Source organism: Scatophagus argus, chromosome 8, assembly GCF_020382885.2.
Source record: "Scatophagus argus isolate fScaArg1 chromosome 8, fScaArg1.pri, whole genome shotgun sequence".
NCBI lineage: Eukaryota > Metazoa > Chordata > Actinopteri > Scatophagidae > Scatophagus > Scatophagus argus.
Window position 1 is genome coordinate 21,595,027 of NC_058500.1, and position 19,480 is coordinate 21,614,506.

Here is a 19,480-nt window from a genome sequence, read left to right on the forward strand (position 1 = left end):
ATGTGATTAAAATGTGGACAATTAAAGGAATAGTCCCACGTTTTAAGATCTTTATAATCAGTCGAGACTGGAAGCAGAAGGAAAAAACAGTGACTAAATCCAGTTACCAGCACCTTTGAAGCTTGCTCTTTACCATGTCACAGGTTGGTTTAAACTGTATAAAAAGCCTAACATACAAACAAGTTGATATTGTCCAAAGGGATTACGGGACTATTTGATGTGTGGGTGTGGTGATTTCCTCTTTTCTTTTCTGTTTTTTTTTTCTTTTTACTGAATTATACAATGAGATAAAATGTGTTGATAACAATGTTATGTTGTTTTTGGTAGGTGGTAGACCAGTATACATCATGATTTAGACAGGCTAACTGTTTCCTCTTGCTTGTCTTGTCTTTATGTCAAGCTAAGCTAACTGGCTGTAGCTCATATTCAACATACTGATTTTGAATAAGATAAAAACAGAACTTTATTTATGCTGAGGAAACATGTTGTGTAGCAATTATAGTAGAAAGCAGGAAAGAGTGCAAAAATAGAATATATCGACAAAATTGTAAAAGTACAAAATCATCAATTAGCAGATCCACAACATACACAATGCCAAAGCTATGAACATAGCTTGCATATACATATCTCATGCTGAGATATGTATAGACAACATCAAATGTCAGGTATGCGTATATGATTAAGAAAAAAAATTGTAGGACCTTAAGCTATTCCTTTAAAAGGATTCAACTCAGTCCCTCAAGAGAGACATGACATGGTTTTACACAACGTATGATTGTGCCCACTTTGGCCATGTTTCCCTTTGGTTTATAACTCCGTCCACGGCGCCTCTCAGCTGTGACAGCATAACAACAACAAAAAGCTGTTTTATAAAGCAGCTCTGGGGTGAGGTAAGTGTAAAAACAGAAAGGCTATATTGTTGTCATTGGTAATACTACTGGTGCTTTTATTGACTCTTTTAAAATTCAACATGATTACGTCTTTGTAATTATTTATTCATCATTAATCAGAATCTGTCACTTTCACCAAGCACAGTTGTAACTGATCACATAGCCTTGCTGAGCTACATTTGATTCCAGTTTATGTTTGAGAAAACCACTTTGGAATATGCACAAAACCCTCAATGGCCTTTGTTTGAGACCACTGGTTAAAGCAATTTTCTTGAAAACGTACAATCTTACAGCAGCCTGTCCAAATCTAGTAGCCCTAAAGAAGTGCAAACCTCAAGTGTGCCTCCCTTTTCTTCGTTTTTTTCCGAGCTTGAAGGACTCATTTATATTTGCCCAAAGTTTCCCTGAGCTAAGCCTCTCTGACCTATTACCCAAAGTCCCACAAAACCAGGTTTGTTCAAGTCCCTTTAAAAAACACGTTTTTGCCAGATGTTGTTCCTTGTTTCTTTCCACATACTCATAAAAAATTAGGTTGAGAAAGAAAAAAAAAAAACGAATGTCGTAATGACATCAGGACCTGCTTGTTGTTGTCAAGAGCTGCAGGAGGGCAATGTGCTAGTGGGTATATGAAAATGAAATCAGCTTGGGTGAGTGCACCTACATGAAAGACAGATCAGTCTTTCTGTCATCTCATTCCACCATGTTTAAAGTCTCTACAATGCGGTCATTCACTGTCTGAGCTGCCTCTGACTCTTTCTGAACGAGCTCTCCTCCTGTCTCCTTGGCTCCTGCCTGCTTCACAACACCTCCTTTAGTAGCATGTTTACATCGAGGCAGAGTACTCTTTAAGTAATTATGTTTAATAGGCCATCACAGTGTGTCCAGCTCCAACTGTTCACTGGCAGAGATCTGCTGAGTCATTTTTCTTCCCCTTTGCTAGTGTCTACACAACAACATACTTAAATAATAATAAGCAGCCTGTTTGATAGACAAACAGAAATGATGTATTGCTCACCATTTTCCATTAGACTTCACCTTCTAAAGCTATAGCCAGCCACATAAATGCCAAGCAGCACACGCTGTATGCCACACTGAGTAACCTTCCTGTACCACAAGCACAAACACCCACCTACCTCAAAGATAAAAAAAAAAACGTAAGCATTTGATGCCTAGCCATGGCTTTAAATGGTGTGTGATATTCATTTTTGTATTGCTTCCGAATGGGTAACTATTGAATAGTTATTAATAGCAATTTTCAACAATTCGAGAATGTTCCATGCTACAGAAGACTGCAAACTTGAACATCACACATCAACAACGAGGAAGCAGCTAATGTATGAAAGCAGATGAAGAGGGAGAGAGAAAAATCTCTTTACGGGTCCTTTCTGTCGCACTGACATTTGAGATGTGCATGATTTGATGTCTGGGCCCACCAACCAATCACAACACCAAGCACTGTCTACTGATGCAAGCTGCTTTAGCAAAATTAGCCAAACAAGTGTTAGAAAGAAGTATGGCATTTCCTACTCAAGATTAAAAATACATTTTATCACTGCAGCAACTTAGATCACCCTGCTGTGTTCTCTTGTGATGGTTCAGACAAAAGTATGTGGACACTTCATCTTGGTGGACTGGCATAAGATATTTTTGACTTCTAATAATGTGCTTCCAATTTTGTGGTAACAGTTTCAGCAAGCACTGAAAATCATAGATAGGAAACTTAATAATAACTTAATAACTGCAATATAGTTAAAAGGTATTATCTTTTTGTCATTTGAAAATGAGATCCTCTTGGCCAATATGTAGATAGATAGATTTCTTTATTGTCATTTTTATGTTTCACATGCCACCAGTTGATAGATGTACTTCATATAAAATATAATAAAAGCAATAAATCAAATAAATACGAGCACTAACAAATAAGGTGAGATTGTGAGGCTAAAAGAGAATAATGAGTATGAATAAAGTGCCCATAAAAACAGTTCCATGTTCACATATTCTGATTTACCAGTCTAATTGCTGTGACTTACAATTGATTCTTTTCCTCTGTAACCTGCCCATCAGTGGTGGCCTGACTTAGCTGTATTTGGTAAAATATAGGGAATGTATCCCTACTAAATATATAATGAACAAATATGAACAACAGCCAGAAGAGGTGCTAAATGAAGGAAAGAAAGAGCCTGCTCAAATTATCCAGAATTGGTGAAAAGAGGTGGACCTCCCATCACTAGGGTGAACTGGAAGACATACAGTAAACCTGATCACCCACCATCAGCCTTGCAAAAACAGTGGGGGATGTCCCAACATCCATAGATATGGAATTAAATGCCATATCATGTATTATTCAGCACTGTATTTACTCATCCTTCTCTCTCTCCTTGCCTGACTGGCCTCTCACTTACTCAACTGATTAAATAATGTTGAGAAATTAGTAGCTTTTGACCTGACTAGTCCCTAATGAGACCTAAATAACCCATAACATCCAGGAAGTGGAGAATGTTTACAGCTAATGACGTAACAGATTATCTTCCCTATTTTAAATTCATTTCAACTGCATTACACCTTATATCAGTGCTGCTGGTACAGACAAGATAAAGTCACTGCTTTTTTAAGAAAATGTAATATTTGGAAGTTACACACATTTTTCACATATGCAGTTTCAGACTTGGTGCAACATTTATACTTGTATCATAACTTTCCTTTGGGTGCTGTATTTATTTTCAACACAAGATGGAAGCAGATACAAGGGACAGAGATGAATCAACGAGTGCTGTGAGTCAGTTATGAGGCAAACATTATTTATTAAAGTGCTTTAATCTGTTTACTGAATCAACCATTTAAAGCCAGAACTCATTTTCATGGGAGGAGACCCAGCGCTGTGTAGTGTTGTAGAAGGAATCACTACCAAGAATACTGTCACAGAATCAACTTGCAACTTGAAATCATCCTCCTGCAGACAAACAACAGCCTACAATAATCAGATTGTGTTGTTTCATGTTTGGTATTATTGTAATGCAGTTCAACAACTTCAGGAGATATGAGTAAACACAAATGTAGTCAAGCCTCATATCAAAACACAACGACATATTTGTCAAAACAGTTAAGGGTTTCTAGTTCAAACTTCTACATTCTTCTTATTTGGACATTCATAAAAACATACAATATAGATTTATTATTAGAGACACAAATGTAAACGACGTTGGTACCTCTACTGTAAGCAAACGAGTGGGAAACATATTTCATCATGTGACCTACTGTACTTTGCGTGCAGTGAAACCTTGTCCGTCGTTTCTTTTTTTTTCTTTTTTTTTTTAAACATTATGATCAGTGGGAATATACACATGTTCACACAGCCAGACGACAAAGACAAAAGACAAAAATGTCCTTGATGGTCAAAAATCCCACTACAGGCTTACGCGTCTCGGTCTGTGACCCTGGGAAGAGGCCATATCACTGCAAAATATCAAAAATACGTGTCTCTTTTTTTGACCAGTTCCAATGACAACGACCACTTGAACACTTATTTATTCTTCAACATGCAAGAACGTGACAGTTAAACTAAATATTGTACAGGTTGATAAAAAGTGAATATACTTGCACAACACATGAAACAGCGGAAGCAGAAGTGTTTACACCCCTCGCAGTTACCCCTCACCTCTCACATAAGAACACAGATGTGTGAGACATTATAGTTCTTTCTTTTTTGGGGTGCCTGAATTCATTTACTTACACTAGTGGTTCTCAAACTGGTGTTGCACAGAGCCAAAAACTGTGGAATGAAGTTGAAAATAAACAAAGAAGAGTTTGGTGATGCTGTCGTTTATTACTTGCTTCCCCTATCATGAAATAAATGGGCTGGGGGGCAGGAAATTTTTTTTTTCTTTTTTGTTGTCCTGAAGGGTGTCATGCCAGAAAAAGTTTGAGAACCACTGGTTTACAGTCAGTTACGGTTATGACAGCTGCATCAGGTCATGCGTCTGCACTGTGTGAGTTAGTATAGGAATGTACAGTAGTCATGCATAATAAAGATACCCTGCTATATAAATGATGAACACTAGGTGGCAGCATTTCCTCACTGTACACAGCTCTGGCTTGCCTGGGAATAAAATGTCAAGTCATGGCAGGGGAGTGGGAGGGACGCACAAAGGGCAGAAACTGGGAGTCAGGTATATTGCTTTTTGGAGATGTGCATTTATCTTTTATTGAGATTAATTTCTCAAAAAATATCTATACAAAGACTTATCAGACAGAGAAAGACTCAAACTAAAGACTGAGCTATAGTCATCCTCTGCGTAGCTTTCTCCAGCTCAGCCTCTCATTTTTCTTTACCTTCTGGCCTCAAACAAACAAACCTCCTCTAACCTTTGACCTTGTCCACCTCTGTCTCTTTGTCTCATAGCCTTATCTTCTATCATCTTTTTTCCTTCAGTTTCTTCCTCTCTCTCTCTCTCTCTCACACACACACACACCCTCATCTGTCTTCCCTTTACTCCCACCTTTACCTTCTTCCATCCTGCCCATCTCTTCTTTCCTTCCTTCCTCCCTCCTCCTCTCTGCAGGGCAGCCAAGAGAGACTGGCATTTCTCTAACAGCAGGAGGGGAAATCTGCACCCAGCCTCAGCCCACGCTGTGCAAAGAGAGGGTGGGTGTGTCATGGCAGAGAGACGTGTATGTGTATGTGTGTGTGTGTGTTTGGATAAGTACACATGTCTGTGGGAAGGCTTAGTGACTGGTAATAATGAACATGTGACCTGAACCTCCACACTAGAAGTGCCAACACTTGTGTGCTAACCTCTGTATGATGTCCACCTCACAAAGTCAGAGAGTCTTCATGAATGCTGTTCTTGTCACTAATGTAGCTGCTGCCATGAATCCAGGGATTTTATAGTGACACTGTGGACAATTGAGATAATCATAATAACAACAGTTTTGCAGTGTGTGCAGGGTGTACAGACAGCTATCACTGAATAACTTTGATAGTGAAAGAAACTTCAAAATGTGATGATACTTAGGCAAGTTCTGCAGATGCCAGGAGCGTCATTTCTCTTCATGCATGCATCCATAAGTCATGTGATATTTAAAAATACGCGAATAAACTGCGACTATCAGACACTGAGGGTTTTAAAGTGGCTTAATCGCCTCCATTAGCTGTACGTCACACCCACTGCTGCAGCTCCGACTGCTAACTGTGTCAAACAGTCGAACTACAGTAACTAACTTTTGCTGCTTTCAGAACACTGCCATGCACCTGTCACCTCAAGCAGTGTCATTTCCCTACAATCTCCCACTGAGCCATGCCCCACAGTTTGAAAACACCTGAACTGAACTAACTCTTGTAAAGAATTGCTATTGTTAAGAAAACTGGTACAGCCTGATAATAATTATGATTTAAATATAAACCACAAACACAAAAAATACCACAAAAGCACCTAATACATACTGGGGTATATTGCTCATCAAGTGCTCTGCTTACATCTGGGACTGGGATTTAATTTAATTTGGTGTCTTATACTTCCTGGGACTCCTGCCAAAAATGACTAGTGTCAACACTTGATAGAACAAGGACAAATGTAAAAACTTTTTCAGCGAAAACGTGTTGAGCGAGGGGAATTAAAAGAGTCAGAGGTTTGAATGCTAGTCAGTGGGGAGTAAGAGGGACAGGTCATGGTTCAGTCTCGCTGTTCTTCCACGCAGTAAATGAAAAGTAAGGCTATATACCAGAGTGAGTTAGACAGGGGAAAGCAGAGGTACAGCAGAAGGTGAATCAGGGATGAACGCCCACTGCGTTGGTGTGATGTGCCTGGTTAGCCTCACCGCTGATAAGAGAGGAAAAGGGCGAGTCACGGGTCGATCCTCCTGTTCCTTTAAGATGACTAATAGCTGGATGGGAGGTGAGAGGGGAAGATAGAGAGTCAGGGCAGAGAGGCAGAGACGAGTGGCGGTGTCGGGGTCAGATATGATGGTGTAGCTCCGGGAGCGGCGAGGAGGAGAGGGCCGGTCGCGGTTCAATTCCTCGGCTCTTCATATAAGACAGCAGCTGGTCGGGGATCTCGGCGAGGACGTCTTTAGCCAGCCGGGCCATGCTGAGGACCTGGTTGCCAGATCTGTCGATGTAGTCTCTAAATGGAACAAACTGGAAGAGGGATAAAATAAGATTTTGTAGATTTTTTTTCCTATAAATTATACATAAATGTCACAGTGAGGCTCATGTCTTTTTTTTCCTCATAATGTTAATGTTCAACAAGAGCTTTTCAGGCATTAAATAAGCACAAACACATTGCTGGCTTCATCTGACTGTTAAAGAGAAACAACTTTCATCATGTAATGATTTGTTATTATTCAGATGAGACATGACCGTCACGGTTAGAGCCACAATATTTGAGCAACATTTAGTACCTGGCACGTGAGAGGGAGTGCACTGGAAAGTAATAATATCTCAGGCTGCATCAGTGATGGAATTCAGGGCTTTAATTAATGGCCATCATGAGTATGATGGATGCTCACAGTGAAGCCCCGCATTCATTTTCTCATCAGTTTCATCTTTTATTACAGGGTGATTCATGCCGCCATAGAAGACAGAACATTTTGTTGTTACTCTTTCATGATTTCCGATTGCTCAAGTACGTATCTGTTTTAAAGACTCACCTAAGTCTAAGCCTTACTCACTGACGACGCTTTAATTTCTAGGAAATTTTCAAATGTAATTAATTTTCCAATTTTTATTTAATTCATTCCTCTTCCTGACATCAAGCCTGCATTACCCATAATACACGACGACCACCAACAGTCTGACTGGAGATTAAGAAACTCGGGGTAAGCTCACACACTTACCAGACTTCACCCAGCTCCTACTGGAGATACAAAACTTTTTCAAAGATGCAGTACACATATAAGCAGGCTCTGATGTGTATAATTTGAGTCTTCGCTTAAGAATTACAACTTTAAATTTGGCTCATTCACCGTTTATCAACGTTTGTTACCCTTTATTTCCTTTGTGCAAAAGACACGATTACGATAATTGAGTGCTATATTAATGACAGCGGCATCAAGGAGGTGGAAAGAAACCTTCATTTAATCTCTCTTTGTGGATTTGAAGTTTTGTTATTTCATGTGTTATGTTGATCTGACAACCGCAGTGAATTTAGATTTGTTATGTCTGGCATCCGTAGTTCATTTAAAATATCAAAATGTCAAAATATCCCTTTTGAACCATGATGATCTATTTATCATGCAAATGAACATGTGGATATTGCAGTTTCAGGAGAAACATTCTCAACAGTAATAACATTGTATATTTTATGGTTTTATTTTATGTATTTTGGTCTCTGCATTACAGTATTACAATTAACACATGACTGTATATCGACATAAAGTAACCAACAGTTTGTAGGAGGTACTGGACAGATGAGCACTGATTGCAGCTGTCCATCAGTTTACAGTACACACATGGGGGTCTAATGTGAGCAATAAGACTGTAATTTATAACAGGAGAAGTATAATCAATGTCCCTGTACTGAAGGTATTCATCATATTGAATCATTAACAAAGGGAAAGCATGGAAATGTAAAGTAATTGAACTTTGTTTTTTTTTTTTTTTTGCCACAAGTGTAAACATCCTGATTGAATTAGTGTCATAATGCAGTTAAGGGCAATCAAAGGAGTACTGTGGGCATGCAAATGTGATTACTGCTGTTAGTGAAACAAACTCAAGGGACGGGAATGTGAAAACATAATTGCAACATCAATCCAGCTTCAGAGTGAAAACATAAATGATCCAGTTATTAACCTGGCGTGTGGTCAAGCATCTCACAGTGATGCAAATATATTATGGTTACTCTGACTGTAGCCCATTAATATGGTGTTAATGATGAAATTAGAAGTAGATACTTCTTTTGCAATAAATAGAAACTGCCACTCTGTTTAAGTATTAAGTATCAGCAATCTTATACACTCACATGCCCCTGTTGACACTATACATTTATCATTGCAGGAGCTCATTTATCATTGTAGCCTAACCCTATCATTGCTCGGCCAGCTGACTGGCCAGTCTTCTTCATGCTGTTCAAACATTTGATAGTTGTGGGTATCAGAGGCAATTAAGCTTGAATTCTCCTATCTCTAAAACACTTCCCAAAATGACTGTTTACTGTTGGTACCTCTGCTCTTATCATGCACTGATGGGCTTACTGCTCGTTCTTCATAGAACTCACTGCTACACAATTTAAAGAAAGAATGGCTCTCCTTTGTTGAGTTTAAAAATAGAATGGACAAATGGAAGAAAGTCAGCAAGGAAATGTCTTTGCTATGTTCGACAAGTGAAAACTTTTCCAGCGTCTTTCACCATACATTTACTTCTTAGCTCGAATAAGTTCTGTTTTACTTGATCAACTTTAACTTTGAATTGAAGATGAACTCCAAGAGTCACAACAGAGGGTTTCTGTTATTAGTTAGATACAACATTTTCTTTAGGGAGATACAAATACAGATGATTTTGTTTTACTTTAAAAGACCTGCACCAGTGCAGGGTTGTGAATAATGATGAGTTTCCCCAGCACTAGAGTTATAACACAGAGAGAACTTTCCTTTTCTAGAGACAGAGCGTTAATAACATTCATTCATTATTGTCGTACAGGCAGAAGACTGTGACATGCTTCCACGAATGTAGGTTGGGTATGTTTCCCTTCGTTTTTCAACATTTTTTGTTGCAATGTGTGTTTTTTTGTTGCAAAACTTAACTATGCAGGTGGCTTTTCATAAAACAGTCATATGGGTTGTTTCGGTCAGAAATCAGGAATTCTATCAAGTCTGCTAAGTAAGTTGGACTCTGTGTGAATCATAAATAAAACAAGATGTGATAAATTGCTAAACGTTTGACAAATACCCAAATACCAGACGCCTGATTGGAACATTCCATAGGTAAACAAAGTCACAAAATTTTCCAGTGAATAGGACGTTGGAATTTTGAGCTGTGTTAACAAGTAAAACCAGGATCAGAGAGTAGATACCCACAGTAGATGGGTATATTGTACGTATATTGTAAGAAGCGACTCCGCTTGTGTGTGTGTGACTGTATGTCGTGAATGTAACCCATCCTCCTCCTGGGACATTCCTCCATGCTGTTGCTGTTGACAGAAACATGCTCAAATCTAACCTGCAAAGAATAATGATGAGTACCTGTACAATGTCTCTCTCAGCAAGACGTCCTCTGGAGGACACTCTCACTTCATCTCCGTCCAGCTCTTCCATAGCTGAAAGGAGAGAAAGCAGCAGATAGGGTATGACTCAATGCCCCTGAGGGAGAATATAAAGATGGTACAAGATGTTCCTCTGTATTTTATAATGTAATTGCTGGAATGGAGTACAACATGGGAGATAAAGAGCAGGCATTCAATGGAGAATGGTTAGAACATTTCATGCACAAAAATTATGTTTCTTAAGCAAAAATGATCAACAATTACACTACAGGTCAGAAAATCCAAATAATTTTAGCCACTCATTTGGAAAAAAACAATAGCTTAAAAGTAACTTCAGGAGCACTTTCAGAAAAGCCATTTCGACCATGGCCAGATTGTGCTCTGATGGCGATTCAGAGGTCTTCAGAAACAGCAGCTGCACAACAGTGTGCATCCCACATCACGAGTTGTTCTGGCAAAGACACAAAACACCTGGGATGTGTGGCGGTGAGCACGACGTGAGGTCAAATCGGCAGACAGACACGCAACCAGAAAATATTAGTGGACAAATACTAGAACTGACAACACAAAGTGACATGCGAGGTACTTAAAAACAATGAGGAACGTGACTCGAGATAGACTCAAGACAGAACAAATAATAACCCCCACTCATGCACAGATGCAAACACACACACGCGCACTTTGAGGTGCTATTAAACCAGTTAGACCTCGTGACCCACCCAACATGCATGGGTGCTTTCTCTCCTATTCCCAACGTTCGATTGTCTAACCAAGTGGAAAATGATGGGCCATCCAACACAATGATGAGGTGTTAAGTCGTCACGCCCTGCTGACCAGTAACAGACGGCACACACACACACAATAGTGACTGCTGAAAAGTCATTGATCTGCAGCCTGTAAGATGCCTGCATACTTGACTCCACTGACTTTCTGCAGCAGCTGTCTTAAGAAGGGGAACGGCATGCTGGTGTGAAAAAGAAGCAATTAGGATACAGCTGCTATCGTGGTTTCCTATTTGCTCACAAGAGTCTCATCAGGTCAGGGTAAAGTCAAGGCTAAAGTCGAATGCTACCTTTTACATAAAACATCACATATCGGTGTCTTTGTCAAGGTTGCTGAATTGAATTAAAATCTTTTAGATTTCAAATTTATTCAGTGCACATCGCTTCCAATAGTTGCCTTCCTGTGGTGGGCTATCAAATTCTGCTCAGCTATATACATTATTGAAATGTGCACTACGCAGAATCTGACCACCAATGATGCTTGGTACAATATTTGCATGCGCAATGCCCCATATTGTTTATGGGCCAGAAAATAGTATTGATGAGAAACATTACAATGTGGATCTTCAACTGAATTATTGACTTAATAGTAGAAATTCAAAAATTAATGATATCTACATTTCATTTCTCACTGGTCAAAATGTTAATGCCTCATATCAACATTTATTGTCTTATTATTGGAAATGGAGATATCTGTAACTTAACTGCAGTTGGTCATCTTGTATCGTTGACTTCTATTCAAATTCAAATACAATTCAGTTTTGTTGTGGTGTAATCAAGTTGATGTATCGGTAATGTAAGTTTGGCTAGTTGACATTCTGATCACTGATAGCTACAACTCACATCTCACTAGACAAAATAATCATTATTGACATCAATAATTCAGTTCTCATCTTCATTGGAGATATGAACAATTGTTCTCACATTACAGATGGTCAATAGAATTATAAAATAGAATTCTTGAGATCTAAATTTTAGTATTGTCAGAATTAAATTGCTGACTTGTTGGCTTAGAGTTGTAGATAATAAAATTGTAATTCCAGGTATCTAGAATTTTTTTTTTAGATATTGGAAATGTCATTCTAACTTGTCATAAAGTTATTTGAGGACATGAAACTATTTGTATATATTTGTATTTTATATTTGTAACGTGTCAAAAAATGTTATGAGATATCTTAAATCATCATTTTAACTTGTCAACTCATCAAGTAAAGTGATTTAAATTAATCAAACTAAAATTAGTTATTGAGTGCAACCCTTTACTTGTCAGTCATGTTTATTCATGGTAACATGAAAAATTAGAGACCTTGTACTAAAATCAAACACTCACCGTCAAACTCAGCTGGTCCAACACCCACGATAATTATGGAAAGGGGGAGTGAAGCTGCCTGCACAAGAATGACAATGAATAATCAGTTCAATTGCTTCATTAAGACACGTGGAAGCTTTGGGAGAACAACAGCACACTAAAGAGGGTTCAATAATTTTGGCATAGCAAACAGTGTCTTGCAAAGACAAATTAAATATTGACTCAAGCTTGTTCAGTTTTATATTATTTTAAACTGAAAGTTGAGGCTATGAACCTGATTGAACATATGAGGAGTCAGGGGGACATTACCTTCATCTTTCAAATCTAAGTAATAATAGGTAATAAGTTGACCACCTGGAGTGTACTGTGTATGAAGACAATAGAACAATAAAGCAAATATCTGAGGCTGAGCTACCTGCACAGGTAATAATTATCAGTAAGGAAACAACTAACAACTTTAATTTAAAATATTCTACACCTGCCTGTCAAGAGAGAAAACAACCTAATTGGATCAGACACTTTTCAAACATTTCAAACAGTCATTTGTCAGGTTGTTGGAACAACTATTGTTCTCTCCACAAAAGTGAGATCAATCACAATAACAGCAAAAATGTTTTTCGTCTCCTTGACTTGAATCTTGAAGAGAAAATCTGAGCTGTATTTTGGTATTTTGGCTTTACTTCTGAGGTACCGATTATCACAGAATGCTGAATGCTGGGACATACCAAGAAGCATCTTTCTTGACAAATAGAGCTTTTGCAAAAGACATGAGGATGGCTCAAATGGGTGAAAAAGTACAGAAAAACTCAACTGAAAAAGCATCCATATCCCTGTGTGTGTTTATATTTACCTGTGTGTGTGCGTGGATGAATATTACTGTAGTTGTGGCTTCAAAACTCATTCACACAGTCACATTGTGAGGACCCGCCTTACTTTTGGGGACAAAATGCAAGTCTCCGCAACGTAAGTCACTAAATATTACGGTGAAGATTTGCTTTAAGGTTGGGCTGAGGTTAGGGAAAAGTTAAAATGAGGGTTAGAATGAGGCAGGTAGTGTTTGTTGTTATGGTTAGGTGGTGGTTAAGCCTCCAGGAAATGAATGTAAGTCTATGTAATGTTTCCAGGAGTGATAGAAACAAGACAGACTGTGTGTGTGTGTGTGTGTGTTTACTCACATTGACCACAGCCTCTTTGGTCTGGACCATGTCAGATATCACTCCATCTGTGATCATCAACAGAACAAAGTACTGAGAGCCATCTGTAATCTCTGCTGCACAGCTGGGAAATGAGGACACACACACACACACACACATACAAACACACAAACACAACCCAAGTTAACATTCTGCCTGAGCACCTGAGTGACAAAGAAAAACAAAAAGCACACCTGCCTGTTGGTCTCATACGTTATTCCTTTGTCTACAGCTGCTCTGGACTTCAAGGTCGAATTAAGGCCTGACACTTTACTGTAACACAATTATTTATCTGACCCTTTGACCTTCACCTGCATGGCCCTGGCCAAGGCCCTCCCCTGACCAGCTCTTGTTCCCTTGTTACTCTGCATTCGATTTGTACTCGATAGTCATAACTCTGTAACTCCGTCACTCAGAGTGAGATTACATCTGTTAAAAACCGAACTGGATGCATTCTATTAGCCAAGACAGACGTTTGTCACAGCCATTGTTGTTACATGAGCTGATTACAAGCAGCACCAGGTGATAAACAACACATTACGCAGTTTTTCATGCCTATCAAGAGCAGTATGTCTATAGGCAGCAGTAAGACAGTATTGTGTATATGGTTTACTAAACTGACAAAAGACAAAAGTGCTAAACGCACACAAAACTACAGCTTTTATTTACAGCTGAAATTCTGGGCAGCCATCTTGGTTTGCGAACTCAGTGTCTGAGGACCGCTGAGTTGACGAGATAGAATTCCAACTTTGGGTGGCGTTCGATTTGTTACTTCCAGCTTCGTAAGTTGGAAAACAATTCAGAAAACGACTTACAAGTACAAATCGAATGCATTCAATAACAATTGTAGGTACAGCAGATGTGTTAAACTTTGGGTTTTCTCACATGGCAAAGTGGTGGCCATGGTGCTCAAGTAAGAGTCATAATTAGTATATGTAAAATTTAGGGAGCTGTGCCTTTTCTCACATTTATAAAACTAAAAATGCAAGTGCAAAATTGGAAGGAATCAGTAATAAAGTGTTTATCTGCTATAATGTATGTTACAAATGCAAACTAGCTTACGACAAATAGTAGTAACTAGGGATGAGCAAGTACACTGTTAAACCATCCTCAGATCAAGGTTTTTGATCTCAGTAAGTAAGAGACCTATTTACAGAAGGACTTTTTTAGATAAACTTGAATGAATAAACTTCAGTCAGATACTCAATGAGGATTTTCCTTCATCATGAGTTCGGATATTGACACATTTCACTCAGAGGATACTCGTACCACTAAAAAGTATGTTATGGATAAGACAGACCCTCTCATTTCAGCTGAGCGCTCATTCAACCCTGATAGTGATCTATAACTAATTGCTAAGTACTCAATATTGTAGAATTAGAGTTTTAGTGTTACACAGTGAAACATTGATGCCAATAACCTACTTGCACCACAGTAAGAGTGGAGTATCACAGAATTTGAGAGTTTATGGTAACAATAGCTGATCTATCCTATTTTTTTTGGGACATGGGAAAGTTTCAAGTCCAGTATTCCCAGCAAATTTGTTTCTTAAAACAGTTTAATTTTCCCGATAACACTCTACTACTATTTCATAGTATTCTGGTTTACATTTTCCTTAGATGTGGATTTATTATTATACTATTCACACAAATTCATACACATGTGACTACCATACATGTTGATGTATTTGACATATAACATTTCCAAAAGGATATTTTCATTTGGGAATAGTCTATTTTCTTTCAGATTAAGTTTTGTGTGTTGTATATACAGTCCATATTGTCATATAGAAAATTCAGTAGCATTTTCCCCACTCAGCAGGTATTAATGACCAATGTTCAACTTTGTGAAAACCATTATAATAACTTAAAAATGCACGTGTTTTGAAATAGGGAGACACCACAAAGAATTGATTTTCAAAATACAAATTCATTCAATAGTTAACCTTATCTAGGAAATCTATCAAATCTGGCCCTCTGACAGGTGATTTCTCTCTAGCCAATAAAGCTGCCTTTAAATCCTACTCTCACCAAAGCAAAGAGCAGATTCTTTGCAGTTTGACCCAGTCTTAGACTGACGTTGTATCCACACAGTGTGGCTGGTCCCACTGGCTTGTAACAGTTTACAGACAGATAGTCAGGACATAACCCATCCGCAAATACAATGGCTCTCTTAATTGTCCAGCCACCTTCTACTGTGTCTATCTGGTTGCGCTGGAACACCAGTGCTATGTGAGACCTTTCCTGAATTATGTCCCTTGGATCTGTCTTATCAGAGAAAAGAACATGTTTTCCACTTGAATTTATGGAAGAATGCAGTATTTGCAGGGGGTTTGAGAGTCACCATGACCATTACTAAAAGTGATTTTTCTCTATTTGTGCTACATTTTGGCTCTTACAACCATTAGCACATGCATTTAATTTGTGCCCACAGTGGCCACTATTAAAATAAAAAAAAAAAAAAAAAGATACAGACAGAATCAATGATATTCAACAATTATTTAACTTTGGAATCTTTGGATTAAATGCCTTTTGATTTAAATCTTACATAAAACCCAGTTAAAATTGATCTGATCTCTTTTCTTGCACCATGGCAACTCCTTTGTTCGAGGATACCATTTCCCCTGCCAGACCAGACTTGTTTACTACCTAAAACTAAAACCTTCAGCAAAAGAAAGACCTTTCAAAAATAACAAGTACTGAAAAACATGGCATGCAGAAAATCATGTGACCTTGCTTGTTGTTTTTCCACCACACTTCATTCCCTTTCCAGCATGAGGTTCAACAAGAAAAACAAATTAATTTACCCACATTGCCAAATACCAGGTCTAGCTTGATATAATGCCAGAGAAGTTTAGAGGACTGTTAACACACAGGTGTGTGTGTTTGGGCGGGGGAGAGAGAGAGAGAGAGAGAGAGAGAGAGAGAGAGAGAGTGAGAGAGTCTTTATTGCAAGGAGACAGAATCTAATACCAACAACTTAACTGGCTAGACACAACATTGATCTGTGACTCTGTGTCTGTGTGTGTGTGTGTGTGTGTGTGTGTGTGTGTGTGTGTGTGCATGTGTGTGCATGCACGCACATGTATGGGATTTTAGCCTTATATCAGATGATACCTCTGTCTCCCTAATAATACAGTTAAGTGACATGAATGTCCCACACAATTCTGATCTAACAACCAGGTAAATCCAACCTGTGACAGTGTAGACAGGTTTAAGGTGTGAAAATGGACAAAGAGATCAGTCAGTCATCTACCTATACTAACCAAGGAGGAGTACTATTAGCTGGTTATAGTTACATTGATTGTATAAATTACACTATATAGTCAAAAGTGTTGTAACACCTGACCATGACATGAACAGGGTCTTCAATAACATCACACTCTGAATAAATAAACAGCTTATCATTTGCAGCCCGAAAAAATGTTGCTAAGTTCACATTTATCAGATCGGAACTACAATCACATCTCATACATGTATGGATTGGGTTTGATTCAGCTCTGTGTGTAGTTTGTATTTTGCATCATGTACTGTAATTTATACATTCTGTTATGGACCTCATTAAAAATAAAGAAGAAGATTTATATTACCTACACTGCATAAACACTCCGTCTACATGGAGTCTGGAGTCTGTCCTGAATTTAGGAAAAGTGTATTTCTGTACTGGGCACTGAGGTCTGGGAATAATCAACAAGACAAACTTTATTTGGAAACACTGGCTTCATATCAGGCATTAAAAGGCCACATTCAAAAACACATTTTATGAAGACTGTATCTGTTTTCAGTAAGTCAAGCTCTTCTCCCGCCTTCATTTAGCACCTTTTAAACTGTCCTTTCCCCATATGTACTGTCCCAACTCATTTTTGTGACTTTTCACTGAAAGTCTGTGTAAGCTAGTCCATGCAAAAAAAATGTCTGCAGTGAGCAGTCATTGGTCTGCTAGCAAAACAACCAAGGACAGGTTGTTTTGATAGTTCCCATTGGGATGGTGTCTGCCGCTTAACTTCTGGATTCTAAACTTGAAAATAAATAAATCTTATCATTAGATGACAGGCTGTAACCTTCTTAATCCTTCATATATTCTCCTGCACTTACCCTCTGCTGTTTCATGTTTCTGGTTAAAACATTAATCAGCAATGTCATTCGGCCCGTGACTATGTAAATGGGAAAAAAAAATCCCTGGGGTTTGATTGAGAAAAAAAACTTTAACTTTAACACACACAAACTTACTTTGCAACTTTGTTGATAACAGGGGCAAAATTAGTGGGTCCATATAGTTGCACTGTCCTCAGGCTCTGGAAATACGCCTCTAGGACCCCCTCTATGCCCACACAGTTTGGACTCTCATTATCACCACTCTGCAACAGACAGCATACAGCACATTAACGAAGCACACATTTATACATACAAAAGCTATAAATAAATAAGGAACATCAATCAGAGTAGGTAACTGTTAATATATTTTACATTGTCCAACCAATGATAATCAAACATATCCTGAAATGCAGCTAATAGCCATGATATTATTTATTCTATCTGCATTTAATAAGCCATTTGTCTGATACACTGTGTAAAAAAAATATATATAGCATCAGCCCCACAAAAAAAACAGGAAACTCCTCCTCTCAGACCTACAGTAGGAACAATATATAATGACATTTTCTTTACCTTTCTGTGTCTAGAGAGGGCTATGCTGCTCACTTTGTTGCTCATGAAAGCACAGTAAGTTTCATGGACATTCAAAGTTGCAGGAGCAAGAATCAGTGTCAACCTTGGGAGAGCACTGACAGGATTTAAGACTCAATAATCTGTAATATCACGGCAATAAAGTTTAAAGGTGCTCTTAAAAGTTTTTAAAGAGATCCCCCAATGATTTAGTGCTTTCTCACTTCCATAAATCCAGGGACTCAGAAGAATGATATTAAAAAAATAACAAAAGCAGCACACACTAGACATATTAATCCCTCTGAGCCAGAAAAGACCCTCTGTGCCTGGTCACTGATTCTGTCTTTTGAAGTTTGTAAAGCAAGTTGAAGCTGAAGTTCAAGCTGAAATAACCTTGGTGACATCATCGGGGGGGGCACCACATTTTTTTTTAAACACATAAAAAATCATTTTTATAAAATCTGGTTTCATTTAACCCAAACTGACTAATTTTGATAACACAAGAAATGAGGTCGCCTCAGCTTAACATCGAGTGGCTTCTGACTGACTGACTGCCCTGATCCCTCAGGAGGATGCAAGGACAAAGTGAAGGGACTGCTGGGAGATTCCTGCTGGCTTGCAGATGAGCCAACTTCTCAACTTGTGCGACCAGCTGTCGTCGCAGTAACAACTACTGGTCCAAACCAGAACCTGTGTGTGTGTGAGTGTATGTGTGTGAATTCATATATTTGTATGTGTGCTCAAGTGTGTATCTCACCAGTGGGAAGGCGTGGGAGATTTTGCCGTCAGGGGGCAGCTTAGCTCCAAAGCCATAGGCAGGAAAAAGCTTGTCGCTGTCGTAGTCCTGGATAATCTCACCCACTGCTTTCAGGGCCATGGCATATGCATTCATCTGGTAGGGACTCATATAGTGTAGGGAGGTGGGCTGGGAGGGGTTACCTTGGAGGAAGACACATACACATAACACAATGATGTGAATGATAATAAGTCTCCCCCCTATCTGTCTGTCTGGTTTTCACCTGCAAAATACACAGCGCAGTGTGTCGCCTGTGGAACACAGGAGATGATTCATGGTTAGAAAGTACTTTATGTTTCATCTTCTTCTTGTAAATGGGTTGCCCAAAAGTAGCAACTAGCATTTGCATTTTGAAATGCAATAAAGACAAACTGTGATGCACTACATTAAGAATGATGGCTTTTACAGTCAAATTTTAGATTTGCAGGACAGAAAATATTCTTGAAATCAAAGAGTCATGTAAATGGGATTATTATGGTGAGTTATCAGTTTATGCAATCATAAACAGTCGCTTTATTTTAAGTAGCAGAATTACTGTGCGAATGTAAAGATAGCCAAATCTGACTGAATACAACTCTTCTCCCCTCAGGATAAGCAGGTCTAGACACTCTCTTCCATTATGGAGCGAGTGCCCTGCTTTAAAGGGAATGAA

At 38.6% G+C, this 19,480-nt stretch overlaps 1 protein-coding gene across 5 annotated transcripts in view; it reads right to left on the reverse strand.

Moving 5' to 3' along the window:
- Positions 1 to 3,656: 3,656 nt before the first annotated feature.
- Positions 3,657 to 19,480, reverse strand: part of LOC124063631 (copine-9-like) — a 69,041-nt gene continuing 53,217 nt past the window's right edge. For 2 of the 5 annotated variants that reach the window (XM_046397474.1, XM_046397473.1), the window contains 6 exons: positions 18,790 to 18,971; positions 17,598 to 17,725; positions 13,351 to 13,453; positions 12,197 to 12,254; positions 10,065 to 10,138; positions 3,657 to 7,023 (listed from right to left, as the gene is read on the reverse strand). In XM_046397474.1, coding sequence (XP_046253430.1) covers positions 6,841 to 7,023; positions 10,065 to 10,138; positions 12,197 to 12,254; positions 13,351 to 13,453; positions 17,598 to 17,725; positions 18,790 to 18,971 — 728 coding nt within the window. In that variant the 3' untranslated portion in view covers positions 3,657 to 6,840. The remainder of the gene's footprint in view (positions 7,024 to 10,064; positions 10,139 to 12,196; positions 12,255 to 13,350; positions 13,454 to 17,597; positions 17,726 to 18,789; positions 18,972 to 19,480) is intronic. The other 3 variants (XR_006844128.1, XR_006844126.1, XR_006844127.1) reach the window with 3 other exon arrangements.